At 49.3% G+C, this 14,713-nt stretch overlaps 1 protein-coding gene across 3 annotated transcripts in view; it reads right to left on the bottom strand.

Moving 5' to 3' along the window:
- Acsf3 (acyl-CoA synthetase family member 3) overlaps positions 1 to 14,713 on the bottom strand; it is a 39,822-nt gene that overhangs the window by 11,795 nt on the left and 13,314 nt on the right. For all 3 annotated transcript variants that reach the window (XM_034523111.2, XM_034523112.2, XM_076916002.1), the window contains exons 6-7: positions 14,538 to 14,647; positions 2,755 to 2,881 (exon numbers count right to left, since the gene is read on the bottom strand). In XM_034523111.2, the coding sequence (XP_034379002.1) occupies positions 2,755 to 2,881; positions 14,538 to 14,647 (237 nt within the window). The remainder of the gene's footprint in view (positions 1 to 2,754; positions 2,882 to 14,537; positions 14,648 to 14,713) is intronic.

Below are 14,713 nucleotides of genomic sequence, written 5' to 3'. Positions count from 1 at the left end.
AACTTTGCAGCCTGGGCCCTCCAAAAGCACAAGATGGCCTGGTGTAGATCAACAGGGAAGGGCAAAGTCCCCAAAGCCAGCCACACACAGCAGACCACAACAGAGCCCCAACAGACACACACAAGCAGGGCACAGATCTGAAGGTGGGACAGCAGGACATGGTAGGCTTGTTCTGGAAGAGCAAAGGTGTTTATCTCTCCTTCCCTGTGGCTTAGAAGCTGCGGTGACTTTCCTGAGACCAGGGTTCTGTTCTCTCAGGAGCGCCACAGCTGGCTGCCCCCTTGCAGGCTTATTGGTAACTATACCTGGTTCCTGCATGTACTGATGGAATCGACTCATCGAGCCTAGATTCTATCCACCCTGCTGTAGAGACCTGCTAGATTCTATCCACCCTGCTGTAGAGACCTGCTAGATCCTATCCACCCTGCTGTAGAGACCTGCTAGATCCTATCCACCCTGCTGTAGAGACTGGGGGATTGGCTCTTTAGCTCTGGTGGTCCTCAGGTGGTCCCAGGAGAGTTCCTGTTTCCTATGACCCACCAAAGAGCCTAACTCCAGACCCACCCCAGGCTCACCCATTACTGCCTGCCTGGCCCCCAAACTCCAGGCAGGCCACGGGTTCTAAACAGTTTTGTTGGAAGTCACAGAGTTGGGACTAATTCTGGTAGCAAGGGAGGCCCCGGCTCCTTTCTGTGTAGCCGCCAACCCTGTGAGCTCCTCTGCGTATTCTCTGGGCCAAGAAGAATCGCAGAAAGGAAGGTGGAGACTGTGAGCAGTGGGATCAGGGGTGACCCGGAGGATGGCCTGGGAGAGGGTGTGGAAGAGCTCTTCCCGAGAGCCTGGGTCAGCCTTTCTCCAGCTTGTGCCACACACACTCCGAGTGACAGGAGGGACGGCTAGGGAAAGGGTTAAGTTTAATTTATCCTGATTTCTACTTAATATCATGCTCTCCCCGTAGGAGCGGCAGCTGCGAGCTGATTGCGCGCTCTCATTATGCAGCCTGTATCGCTAATGGCCTGTGACAAAGGCTTGCCAGCTCCCGGCCTTACCCCCGAGAGCCAATTAAACACACACACTCCCTTCCTGTTTGCAGCACGTTACAATGAAATTAAACTGAATTTCAAAATCGTTTTCTCCTGAAGACATCTCTTTACAATAATTAATGCATGCTATTCCTTTTCAGCAGAAAGGCCCACCCGGAGCGCTCACTGCCCACGTGGCTCCTGCTGCACCCCAGGGCTCCATGAGTCCCAACATCAGTAAAACCTATAGGGCTTGCTCCCTGTGTTTTTAAAGGGAAGAACACAGCCTTTTATCCAAACCTAAACATGAAAGAAGGTGACCACAAAGCCAAGTTGGGATCCCCGCAGGGACTGTGCAGAAGGCGATAGAGGGGCCTGCTAAACATGGGATTCACTCAAAAGCAGGGTTTCCTAAATACTGCACTGGAGGGACAATAGTGGGAGGTTTGTTTCCTCCAGATAGCTGGCATTAACCAGGGTGTTTACAGAGGGAGCACTGGGGAGCCGTGTGTTATATGCTTACCACTTTCCATCCCTGATCTACTGATATGATCACGATGGAATCACATTAGGTTCTCTAACACCGAGCTGGTGATACCCTGCAACAGTAGTGCCTGCAGAACCCGAAGGGTGTGCCCAGGAGCTTGTGGGTCTCCACTTGTGGACCCTGGGCATTCCCTGGAGGTGCTGGATCTATGCCCCCACTGAGCTAGAGTATACTGGCCCAAGGTAGCCAGGACAACACATGCTTCCAGGCTGACCGGACTGAGGTCACATTTGGCAAACTTATAAATTGCCTCCTCCTTACAGACCCCACTTCTTTCAGATGAGCCACAGTACCCACCCGGGGCACATGGCCCCCACAAGGCTTTGCTCCCCAAAAGAACATGGCCAAAACCCACCTCTGTTACATGGGCTAGGGTGTCACATGAGAAACAGGCCTTTCTTTTTGAAAAGTATTACCTTAAGAACTAGAAAAGAAAGCATATACACAAAACATTAGAAATCTAGAAGGGCAAAAAGGAAAAGCAACCAGAAGGCTGACCTGAGGTCAGTGTCTCTCGTGCAGTGATGAGCATCAGGTAAAGCCACGCCAGCAGACGGACACAGCTGCACAGCCAGCAACTCCAGCACAGCCAGTGTCCTTAGGACACGAGGTTCCCACAAGATAAGGAGGGGCTCAGGAGGACTGACGCTCAGGTGAAGAAGTCACAGTCCATGCAGTGTGTCTCCCAGCCTGCACGAGCTACTGCGCTCACCCAGGAGCCCCACAGGCCACAGAGACTAAACTGGAATAAGCAACCTAAACCAAACCAAACCTGTAATGACCCTGCTTCTGACCTGTGGGGAGGGGGGTTTACAGAGCAGGAGGATGGCTGTGTGGACAGGAACAGTGGGGTGCCCAAGAGAACAGGAGGTCCTGACCTCGGGGCGGCAGGACCACAATCATATGGCATCAACGAGGCTTTGGCAATGTGGCCAGCTGGCAGGGGCAGTGCAGATGCTATGTCTGGAGGACAGGGCTCCAGGCTCCTTGTAGGGAGGGCAGTTGCCTCAGACCCTCTCCAGTAGCTGGCAAGAGGCTGAGGCACTCAAAGGGGTGTCAAATAGCAGCCTCCAAACGCTTCCGCCTTCAGTGGGAGGTTCTGGAATGCACAGGCTGAGAGACACCAACATAGACCAGACCCTCCTTCACAGCAGTCCCCTCTGCCACTTCAGAGTTTTGTCCTACCTGTCCTGAACCAGCCATCCGAAGTGAAAGCACTTTTCGTTTCTTCTGGCTTATCCCAGTATTCTCGAAACACAGAGGCTCCCCTAACTAGCAGCTCCCCCTCCTTTTCCTCGAACCCTGGGGTCACCTGCAGAAGGGAGGAGAGACATGCAGGTCAGAGCAGGGCAGTGCTGGGGTCTCCTCTGCTCCTGTACCCACTGTGGACCCAGGTAGGTGGCTTCCAACTCCACCATAGATCAAATGGTGCTTTTGGTTTTTGGTTTTTTGTTTTATTGTTTTGTTTTGGTTTTTTTTTTTTTTTGAAACCAGATAGTTGGAAATCTTTAAAACTTACGACCTTCAATGGATGGACCTCAGTCACGCACAAGCCTGGGCTCCTCCTCTGTCCTTGTCCAGAAGTTGAGGCCAGTGTCCGTCCACTCTTAAAAACTGTACCTGAATCCCATTTCTGCATACTTCTCAGAAGCTGTGAAACATTTACCAGCACTACGCAAGCCGCTGGTGGTTGGCAGCATCCTGGTATAGCCGCTGGTGGTTGGCAGCACCCTGGTACAGCCTCTGGACAACAGCTTTGCTCAGAGTAACCAACCAAGGGAATGAATTCCTGGATGTCAAGTGGCCACTCTGGCCCTGTCATGGACACGATGTGTCTTTACCATGGGGCTTCTGTTTGTGGTTGTGTTGTATAAACTGGCTGTGTAAGGTCAGCACATACACTTGCACCTTGGATACAATGCTTGAGGGCAGTGGTGAATGATGCCCTTGCTACCTAACAAGTCCGCTAATCTACACCTCTGTTTTTAGAGTTCGAGCCTTCCACTCTCTTTCTCTTGAGGCATGGTCTTGTTCTGTAGACAGGCTGGCCTAAAACTCATGATATACTGTGACACACACTGGTGGGTGAAGGAGCCTGCTGACAAAACTGACGACCTGAGTTTCAACCCTGGAACCCACTCTGCAGGAGATTACCACTCCCACAAGTTATCCTCTGACCTCCACATGTATGTTGTGTCACACACACATGAGTACATGCGTGAGTATGTACACACACACACACACACACACACACACACAGATACACACATACACAAATACACAAGTATGACCATTTTCCTGCCTCTATGAGACACAATGATGCAAATCCTAATTGGAGAAACCGTGCAAGAAAAAGAAATGAATAAAAACTTTGAAAAGAAGAAATAAAAGGGTTGTTATCTGCAAAAGACTCGACAAGTGAAAATTTCCGATATATTACAGACTCAAGTCAAACAATGTCCTTGAACTATCGGATGAACTTAGCCAGGTTACTAGAGGATGCAGCATGCCTACCCAGAGCTAGCTGTGCTACTACAGACTATCCACGAACAACTAGAAACCAGCACTTGCACCCACTGGGTTATCTGAAACAGAAGATAAAGGAAAGGAAAAGAGGAAAGATAAGAAAACATTTGCATATGTCCGACAAATCATGATAGCACCTGCTTGCTTAAGATGGTGCACACAAAGGCAGGTCAGATCTAAGTGAACAGAAAGACACACCATGTTCATGGATTAGGGCTTAGTAATTGTTAATTCTCCCTCCAGTGATGTACAGGTGTGATATAATTCCAATTAAGAACCCAAAATGACTATTTGTAGATACAGACAAGCTGGTTCTTGGGCTGAGGGGCTGAGAAGATGGCTCAGTGGATAAGCCCTTGCCATGCAAAAGCCAAGTGTGGTTATGTGTATCTGTAGTGTAAGCATGTGGTTATGTGTATCTGTAATGCAAGTATGTGGCCATGTGTATCTGTAATGCAAGCGTGCCACAAGATGAGAGTTGGAGACAGGAGAGTTCTTGCAGGTTCGAGGGCCAGCTATCTTGCTATAAATGGTAGTGAACAAGAAGTCCTGCAAGATGGAGACAAGGACAAACACCTGAGGTTTTCCTCTGGTCTCCACATGTATATAATGGCATGTACCCCCACCACCCCCATACACAATAAAAACTGGTGTAGGATTGTAGAGTAATAGTTCAGTGGCAGAGTGCCTGCTGAGAAGGTACAGGTCCTGGATTTGATCCCCAGCACTGTGAAACTTAAATTCAAAACTTGACATTTATAGTTAAAGTAACTGAAAGCAAAGGGTTAAGCTGTTGGAGTCACAGTACACTTTTAATACACTGTAACGTCAAAGGCATGAAGGTGGCACGGTGCTGGCAGTGCCCAATCTGCTCCAGTATGTGTAACTGACGTTTACCAGGCTGCAAAGGCAAGCTAATGAGGGCAGTTGTCTTTTCACTAGATAGAGTTGACCAGCTGGATAACCATATACAAAAGCAATAATAATAACGTCTTCATATACTAGCAAGATTCACCTCAGACACACCTCAGACTTAACCCCAAATCAGGCTTTCAGAAGAAAACCTAAGGAAGATTCTTTTAGTTCACAGATATGCCAACTCAAAGTTTAAGTCATGAAAAAAATAAAAAATAAAAAATAAAATAAAAAAAGCAGGCTTGACCAAATTACAAACTCCGATCTATAAAACACAGAATTAGAAAACAGCCACAGAACGGAAAATTGGCAAACCATGCATCCACACAGAACTCTTAAAGTGAGTCTATAATGATCAGGTCAGGCTAAACATCACCTCGAGCAAGCCACACACATGCCCCAGACCGAGTTCTTTCCCTAGGTCTGGTTTTCAAATGCTGGGACACAGCGGGTAAAAGGAACAGAAACACACCCCTAACGTTCAGAAACACCTCCTAAAAGGGTCTGCAGCCCAGGGCAGACTGCGGCAGATAGGTGGTGTCTGTGATGGCGGACGACACCTTCGCCACTAGAGCTAAGCACGCGCTGGGAGCTTAGCACCGGATGCTGCCAGCATGCAGAGTGATGGTCAGGAGCAGACTCCAAACACCAGAACAGACAGAACCTGTTGATGGTGGGATGTGAAGCAGGTCCACGCCTCCAGGAACCGTTTGAGAAGTCCCCAGATATGTTGCATCATATAATAGCAGGCCCCTGCAGGCACTCACCTTAGAGACAGAGATCCTTAGTTGCAGAAGAAAACCTTAAAATTAACATTTATCAAAACTACTCATCAAGACCCAAGTCTGGAAACAACTCATGTTGGTCATTTTTTTTTTTTTTTTTTTTTTTTTTTTTTTTTTTTTTTTGCAGCTGTGACAAGTTTCTAAGAGAACAACTAAGGGACAAAGGAATTACCCTGCCTCATGGTTTCCGAGGCTTCATTTCTGGACCTGTGATGAGGCATTCCAGTAGAAGCTGAGTGGAGCAGGGCTGTCTACCTCACGGCGACCAGGAAGCAGAGAGGGAGGAACTGGGAGAGCTCACCCTTAGTGATTCATTTCCCCCAAACTGGCTCTATCCCCCAATAATGCCACCCTGCCAAGATTCCATCAGGAGTGAATCTACTGATGTCATCAGAGGCCTCAGGGTCCACCAACTTTCTAAAGCCCATCCGCTGTCACCCAAACCCCCAAGAGATTCTTCTGAAGATACCTCAGACTCAAATCACCACACAAAACAAATGTCTCATAAATAGCAATTAGTGAACACCCACCACATGGAATATCATTTTGCAGGAAAAAAAGGAACACACATCGCCTCTGGATGTGTTAAGACTTTGTTTCCAGTATGACTCCCCAGGGTTCTACCACACGATGTCCGGGAGGAAGCAGACTTGAATGAGAGCAGGACTCGGTGCTGGAACCTCTCTCCGTGGTAGAGGCTCTAGGCACCGGCCGCTGCACTCTACAGACATAGTAACCCCACGGCGTGGTCATTTCAGGCCTCTTACCGCCCCACCCCCCGGGTGTGCTCACTCTGTCTTCAGATCCACACAATGGAATAATGTCATCCGACTAGTCACCAGCTGTGTTGTGGCACCAGGAGCCATCCCTGACACCTCTCATCGGGCAGCTACCTTACCACACCCCACCTTCCCTCTCAGATCTTCACTAGGGACCGCACTGAGTTCTAATATCCTAGAACAGCTTTCCCAATCACGTGACAGCCCAGCTTGATAGCAACCATCACCTGTGTAAAGCTCACTGCATGGGTTCTGTTTGACTGGAACAGAATAATGCACACGGTTAACTCAGTAACAGAAGGCTTGGCTCCACACAGGAACACTGTACTCCTGTGGCTAGAAAGCCAGTCAGCGTAACCCTCTCAAGTGCAACTTTAGGATCTAGTGGGAACTCAAACATGGTGAAGGCAGGCTCCCTCCACAGGCAGCTATACAATGACAACTGAAGACCCCTGCCCCACACAGCAAGTCAGTGCCGGGCTCCTGCAGTGGGCAGGCAGCAGGGACAGGGATCTTTAGCCAGGGCATCACCGTGAATCTTAACTCCTGCTTCCATACAATAAGAAACAAGAAACGTGTTGTCAGGCAAGTGGCATGAACTAGAAGCATACACGTCTGTCCCTCCCCCAGACTCCGCAGGCTGCGTTTCTGAAATCTGGCTGTGGCTTGTCCACCATGATAACCTGGGTTTTGAAACACAAATACTACAGGCCCCTGAGGATGTGCCATCCTACTGGTACCACACCAGCTCTCCTGAGACTGGCAGCAGCTATCACAGCATCAGCACCCAGGGTCCTAGGACACTGGCTCCCCAAGACTCTCAGGTCAATCCTGCTTAAAACCCAGCCAAACCTCTCCTCAGGCACCTCAAACAGGATCACCATGTCCGAGGCCGGGGAGACAGACGCCTACCAATCCTAACTGAACTCAGAGCACACCCAGCTATGGCATCACAACAGGACGAGCCTTGGCAGTCACCACAAAAACCAAATCCTCCACTCCTGGGAAAGGAGCTGGATTCCCTCAACTCCCCAGCCTTTAGTTACCACCATGGTCTTCTCTCCACCTAGTTCTGTTTGTGATCCCACATGTGAAGTCACCTCACTTACAGATACCCTCCAGTAGCACCCATGTTTTCTCCAAATAACAGCACATCTCCCTATTTTGAGATCAGGTCTCATCATGTAGCCCAGACTGACTTGGAATTCATAATGCGACTGCCCCAGACCCCTGAGTGCTGGGCTTGTAGGCACGCACTGACATGCTCAGTACGCTTCCCTTAGAAGGCCAATGGTCCTCACGTTTCACTGTGCATACTGGGTGCACAATCCATGCTGGTCTCTTAACTGAGCTCTACGTCGGCTGATACTACTCACTGGCTATTATGAAGTGCTGCGGCAAACATGGCACAGCCTATCACATGACAACCTCCCTGGTACCTATGCAGGGATGGTTGAAGCTTGTCCTTTCTCTTGTCCCTGTTCTGATAACCCTCCATACTATGTTCTATGATGACTATAATATACTAACTTACGTTCCCATGGTAAGCCCAGGTCCCCTCTCCGTGTCCACACTGATGAGCTATTGTCTTTTGATGGCTGCCATTCTAACAGAGATTACCCACATTTATTTTGGTCTACGCTTGGATTTCCTTGACAACTGGTGATATTAGTATTTTCTACACACTTGTTGACCACATGTTTGCCATTTTGTGAGAAGTGTCTAGGTCTCCTGCCCTTTTCAATGGGTGGCTTATTTCCGTGCCAGGCAGCAGAGTTCCCTCTGGATTTCAGATGCTAGTTCTTATCAGATGCGTGGTTTGAAGGGATTTCCCCCATTCTGTGACCTCTCTTCATAGGTTTTTCTCGGCCAGAAGCTTTCTGAATTAACCTGATCCCAGAGGTTGGTTTTTGCTTTTGTCTGCTATGTTCCTGACGTTTTACTCAAACACCTCAAACACTGTCACCGGTCCTCCTGTCTTCTAGTACTGTTCAAGTTGCTGGTGCTACATTTAAGAATCTTTGATTTGGAATTGGTTCTCATACAGTCAGGTTTTGTTGGATGTTTGTTTGAGTCAGTATCTCAGTGAGTGATCCAGACTTGCCTTGAACTCACTGCACATGCCCAGGCTGGCTTCAAACACACACCCCTCGTGCCTGCACCTCATAAGCGCTATGATGACAGCAGGCAGGACCCCCACCTCTGTTCTTGTCTTTCTGTATCTGGGCATCTGGTTTACTCAACATTCATTGATGAGCCAGCCTTCTTCCTTAAATGTCTTCTTGGAACTTTTTAAAAATTTGAAACCCCCAGCTACAAACTGACTTCTCATCCTCTGTTCCATTGTGCTGGTCCACAGGTACGTCTCTTCTTGGTGGCAGTGCTGTGTACCTGTTGTCAGTGGTCTTTGGTAGCTTTTAAAGGCAGGTAGCTCAAGACCCACAGCCTTGTTCTTCTGGTTAAAGATGCTTTGGTTATTCGGGATCACTTGTGGTTCTATGCAAATATTAGAATAACTTCTGTGAAGATGTCGCTGGTATTTTTATAAGAGCCACATTAACTGTGCAAAACACTTAGAGTATCCATTTACATATGCACTTAAAGATTTATTTTTATTCTACATGGTTTTCTACTGTATGCATGTGTTTGAGGGCTTGTCTACACGTATGTATGTGCACCACATATTTGTATCCTCAGGACCCAAAGAGGGTATTGGATCCCCTGGAACTGGAGTAACAGATGTTTGTGAGCTGCAGTGTGGGTGCTGGAAACCAAATCCAGGTCCTCTGCATGAGCGGAAATGTTAAGAGCTGAGCCATCTCTCCAGTCCCGCTTTTTTCAATTCTTATCAATGTTTTACAGTTTCCAGTGTAGAAACCCTTTCCTCCCTAGTTAAGTTTGTTCCTAAGTGGTCTAGCTTATTAAGTGAGTGGAAATATATGGGGAGCCACAGAACACCTTGCAGGGGTCAGTTCTGTCCTTGGTCTATTCTTGGGAGTTGAATTCAGGTCATCTGGCTTGGCAGCAAATATCTGTATCTGCTGTACCATCTCTCTTACGATAGTTTATATTTTTTAAAATAATATTATATTTGGATTATTTTCTTGACTTTTTTCTAGATTACTCACTATTAGTATATGAAAATGCTGTTTGTGTGTCCTGTAACTTTTCTGTTTTTAAATCTGATAGTGTTTGAATTCATGTCTATATAATTTCATGTCATCTCTAAACAGGGGAGTTTTATTTTCCCCTTTCCAGGTGTGATGCTTGGGCCAAATCTTCTAGTACAGTGTTGAACAGTAACAAAACAACAAAAAGAGGTTAGCCTTGACTGGTTTTACACTGTGAAGGAAAACTAAAACCCTGCTCATTCAGGACGGTGCTGCCTGGAGTTTGTCATATCTGGACTCTATGTTGAGGAGTGTTGTTTTTCTGTCTAATCTACTCAGAGTTGGTCACTGAGGGTTGCTGGATGGCATCAGATGTTTTTCTGTATTCACTGAAATGACCTGAGCACAGGGAATGTACAGACACATAGATGAGTGGCTGGCTGGGGTCCAGGGTGAGAGGACCGTGGGGCGGGAACAGAGTGGCTACTGACAGCTACGGTTTCCACAATGACAAAGGGGTTCTAAAACTGATGGCAGGGACTGGTACACAGCCATCACAGGTCCCTAAAAACACCACTGGGCAGGACATCTGCAGGATGAATTGTTCATGAATCACACCTCAACAAAGGACTTTAAAACCCAGGCCCAGGTAGTAAAAAACTACATGATTTGTTTTCCTGGGGGCAATGACAGGGCGACCCTGAGCTCCTGGGAGGGAACTAGGTTCCCAGAGAATGGGCAGGGCTCTGTCCCAGTAGAGAAAGGCCGAGAAAACAGGAGAAAAGCTGGGGTGGGGTACTCCCTGAGTGCCCCCACGTTCCCGAGCACCACCTCAAAGGGCATGTGGGTACACAGGCCCCATGCCCAGGAAAAAGGCATTGAGTAGGGCTGAAGAGTTGGCTCAACAGTTAAGAACACTCACTGGCTGCTCTTCCAGAGGAGCCGGGTTAGACACTGAAAAGCTAGGCTATCTGTAAGCCAGACTGGCTGCCAACAACCCATCTTTTGGTTTGAAGATTCCTCACCTGGGACCAGCTGTTTCCTGGTTGGCCCTGAACACAGTGGGTAAGCACAACATCTCACCGGAGGACACATGCCTGGCAATTGTCATCCCCATGCGGTAAAGGACACCAGTGTCTGACCCTTCCAAGTGGGGCAGGTACAGCAGTTGACATTATCAGGGCAGATGGCACAGATAAGGGGAAGGAAAGAGAAAGGGGAGGCCAGGGTGCTGGTGGCCACAGGGAAGAAGAGCTGACAAGAGTCACAGCTTGTGTGTGAGGAACGATGAGGTAAATAATTTTTTTAGAGAAGCAGGTTTGCTCCAGCCGTAGCTGCTCCAGCCCACCCTCAGCAAGAGAAGCGGTGCTGTGGAAAGGCCCCACCTACAGGGCGGCATTAGCCACAGCTGTGCAGCCATTTGCTGGTGATAGACCCGTTGGTGTTTGGCTCTCATGTACTGGAGCAATTTGAGAAAATATAAATAAATAAATAAATAAATAAATAAATAAATAAATAAATAAATAGAGAGACAACACTTGCCCACTCACAGGCCTGGCAGCAGGCAGCAGCTGGAGAGCTGAGGCCCACAAGACATGCATGGCAGCCAACAGAGGAGGCCTAGTGCATGGAGGAGCAGTCGCCTCCTCTACATCGAGGGCTCAGGCTGGGAGCCCTGGGAACCTCCACTCTGAGGAGCCTGTGAAGCTGGAATGACTTTAAAGGGAGCCCTGTCCATAGGCAGGAAGGGACTGGCACAGCTTCTGCAGAGCCTCACTGCCTGCCCGAGCTACAAGACTCAGGAAGCTGGGGACAGGGAGGTAGCTAGTGGGACGCTGGCTGAGATGCATAGTGACAAAGGCTCTGGGCTAAGTAGGTGAGGAGAGAGGGGCTCACACACAAGGACCAGGCTTGGCAGCCCCTGCATACAGGGAGTGTTCTTACCCAGCTTACACTGGGTCCTTCTGAAGGACCCAGAAGCCCATTCCTCTCACTGTGCATGGCCACTACTTAGAGAAGAAAAGCCTCAGCTCACAGCTCTGATTTGCTTTAATACCGCCTCCTTGATCCAGGAACACACCACTCCCTCCCTCACCTCCTCCCAGAGTCCTTCTGACATTATAAAAGTCTGATGGGCAGACAAGCTCTTGAGAATCAGAGAGCCTAAGTTACCTGCTGTTTTAGGGGCCCATCTCCCCAAGGATCCTTGACTTTAGAAAGTCCAGAGAGTCTACAGCAAGGAGTTATGGGCGGCCACCCTGGGGTTCAGTCAGTCATGGATGGAGGAGAACAAGAGGTAGCTCTCAGGGGCTTCAGCAGGCGGACAGGAGGAGCCTCTTCAAAGCAACATCGGTGACCATAGAAAACACGTCTGTCCTCTGAGAGAGAGACTAGGACAGGATGAGAGCTTCTGTTTTACCTCCCTCTGTGATCTGATCAGATAATCCTTCCTAGCCAAGGCAGGAGTATGAAGAGAGAGATTTAGGTGATCAGATGGTAAGTTCCAGGCCTTTGCTGTCTGTGTGATTAGGCATGGAACTGGGGGCAAGCACTCTACCATTGAGCTCCCCCACAAGCCCAAAGTCATAAACTTGGAAGTCAGAGAATCTGACTTCACTAAATGCCACACATTGGCACACACTCACAGGAACAGCATCCCATCTTTAAACTGTGTTGAGGGTCCGGCACAGACCAGGATGCTCACGAGGGTTTATGCCAACAGGGACAATGAGAAGGAATGCACGGTCGGGTCAGACACTATCCAGGGCCAAAGGGGCACCAGCATTTCGTGAAGGCAGCGCCTGGCTGAGACTACACACCCCAGCAGGTGAGTACAGAGGGCTGTGGGCACAGATGCTTGCTGTGTCTCACCCCGGCAGGTGAGTACAGGGGGCTGTGGGCACAATGCTTGCTGTGTAAAAAGGCACAGAGTGCCTTCTAGAAGGCAAGTAAGTCCCACTTATAAACCTGGCGTTCTCAGGCTACCAGCAAGAGCCCCAGAGTCATGCTGTCCACACCACACATATGGACAGTGGGCACAGTGGGCACTGCCCATCACTAAGTCCAGTGGGACTTTAGTTAGGAGGAGAAAACCTCCTAACATTTAAAGTCATCTTCTGGAAGCCTCACAGATAAAAAGGTCTCAGGATTTACATTATGAGAAAACAAAGTGTCTATGAGCTCAGCTCAAAATGCTGAGAGTCTATGTACTGTCTACACACACACACACACACACACACACACACACACAGACATGCAGTGAGCAGCAGCTTGCTGTGCAGGTGCTAAGAAGTTACACCACAGACAGTGTCCTGCCCCCATCCACCCTGACCTAGGCTACAGTTCTGCTGTTTTCTGAAGAACTGGTATTCCTGAGGTCCACTACCTAAGACACCTGAGTGGGAAAACCCACTGTGGTGCAGCTTCAGCCCTTCACGACCCTCCCTGAAAGAATCCACCAAGGCACAGAGGCTGGGGACTGGTAAGACTGGGGGAGGCAGGTGGCCTGAATGTGCACTGTTATCTGAGCTGAGGGTGGGGTACGGAGTGCACAGGCCTAAGGGCCAGAAAAAGGTAGGTGACTACAGACACTTCAGCATAAAGGGTGGCAGAGGCAGGGCTAGGTAGGGGGTCCTGGGGCAGCTTGGCGGGGCCTGTGGGCAGGGGAGGTAGGAGATGCCCAGTCAGATCAGTGCTCTTCAGAAAAGGCCCCAGAAGGAAGAGTCCAGAGAGTAAGAGCTCACTCAATAAGGCACCAAGGCAGCTCCAGAGCAGGCAAGAGACACCACTGACCACACCACAGGGGAAAGGGTGGGAAGTGTTCCTGGGACAATAGAACATTTACTTCATGACGAAACAGGCTTTTCACAGACTTCAGCTCTGAGCCACCATGTCCCGCTTGCTTGCTCTCTGGAGCACCAACAACCATTTTCCCCTTGGTGAAGACTAAGGTCAGTGAGGTCACAAAGACCTCAATAGCTGCCTCTGTGGGGGTGGACTCCAGGGAGGGCTGGAAGGCCTGCTGGCAAGACATTAGCATGTGGAGGAGAAATCAACTCAAGACTTCTTGCTCAGCCCCCTTCCTCGGGGTCACAGTGTCAGCGGCACACAACACCCTGTTGGTCTCTGGGATAATCACTTCCTCTCAGGTCAAAATTCCATTTCCCACGAATCCTAAATGCTTCTGTGGCCAAGGTTCCTTATGCTCAGAAGTTCTTACTCTTTCTTTCAGTGGCTTATTTGCTTATTCGTTTTCATTTTATGTGCACTGGTGGTTTGCCAGCATGTATGTACGCATGAGGTGTTGCATCCCCTGGAACTGGAGTAGCCATATAGGTGCTGGGAATTGAACCTGGGTCCTCTGGAAGAGTAGCCAGTGCTCTTAAACACTGAGCCGTCCCTCCAGCCCTCTAGTTCTGATCTCTTAAAACCCTTAACTGAAGAATTCAACATCTCCCTCTTATCCACACTTGCCAAGTTAAAAGTCACATACGAAGTTGAGACCCACTTCCTGCAGATGAGGGGGCTGAGCACACGGGGCTCCAGACGGCACCAGTACCTGACAGCTCAAGGCTCCCACAGGTCCAGTCCGTGAGGATTGCTGCTGTGCCGCCCCATGCTCTTCCTCAGTAAAACTGTACGACCCCTTGATGTGTCCCCCAGGGACAGAGCTATGGGGAGGACCAATGCACACCCAGGCTGAGCAACCTCACGCTATCCTGGGAGGGAATGGAAGACCCTCTTGGGTGAGGCTCAGACACACAAGCACACAACCTGTCACACCCTCAGCATCTCTGCCCAAGGCTGCCCCGCCCCTACATGGTGAGGAAGAAACCTCCAAAAGATGACCTCACCTTTGTCCCCCTCTCATTTCCCTCTGCATGGATGATGTAGGGGGAACCCTTCTGCGGGTTTTCTGAGATGATGCGTACTTCCACTCCGGGCAATGGGGTCCCCACAGAACCTGTAGAAAAATGGGGGAACAGGTAGGAGTTGGAGAGCTGCAGTCTTGGGTTTGGGCTATGCTTCC

The sequence above is a fragment of the Arvicanthis niloticus genome, chromosome 18 (genome assembly GCF_011762505.2).
Source record: "Arvicanthis niloticus isolate mArvNil1 chromosome 18, mArvNil1.pat.X, whole genome shotgun sequence".
Lineage (NCBI taxonomy): Eukaryota > Metazoa > Chordata > Mammalia > Rodentia > Muridae > Arvicanthis > Arvicanthis niloticus.
Note: the sequence above shows the minus strand (reverse complement) of the source record. Positions and strands in the feature narration are given on the sequence as shown.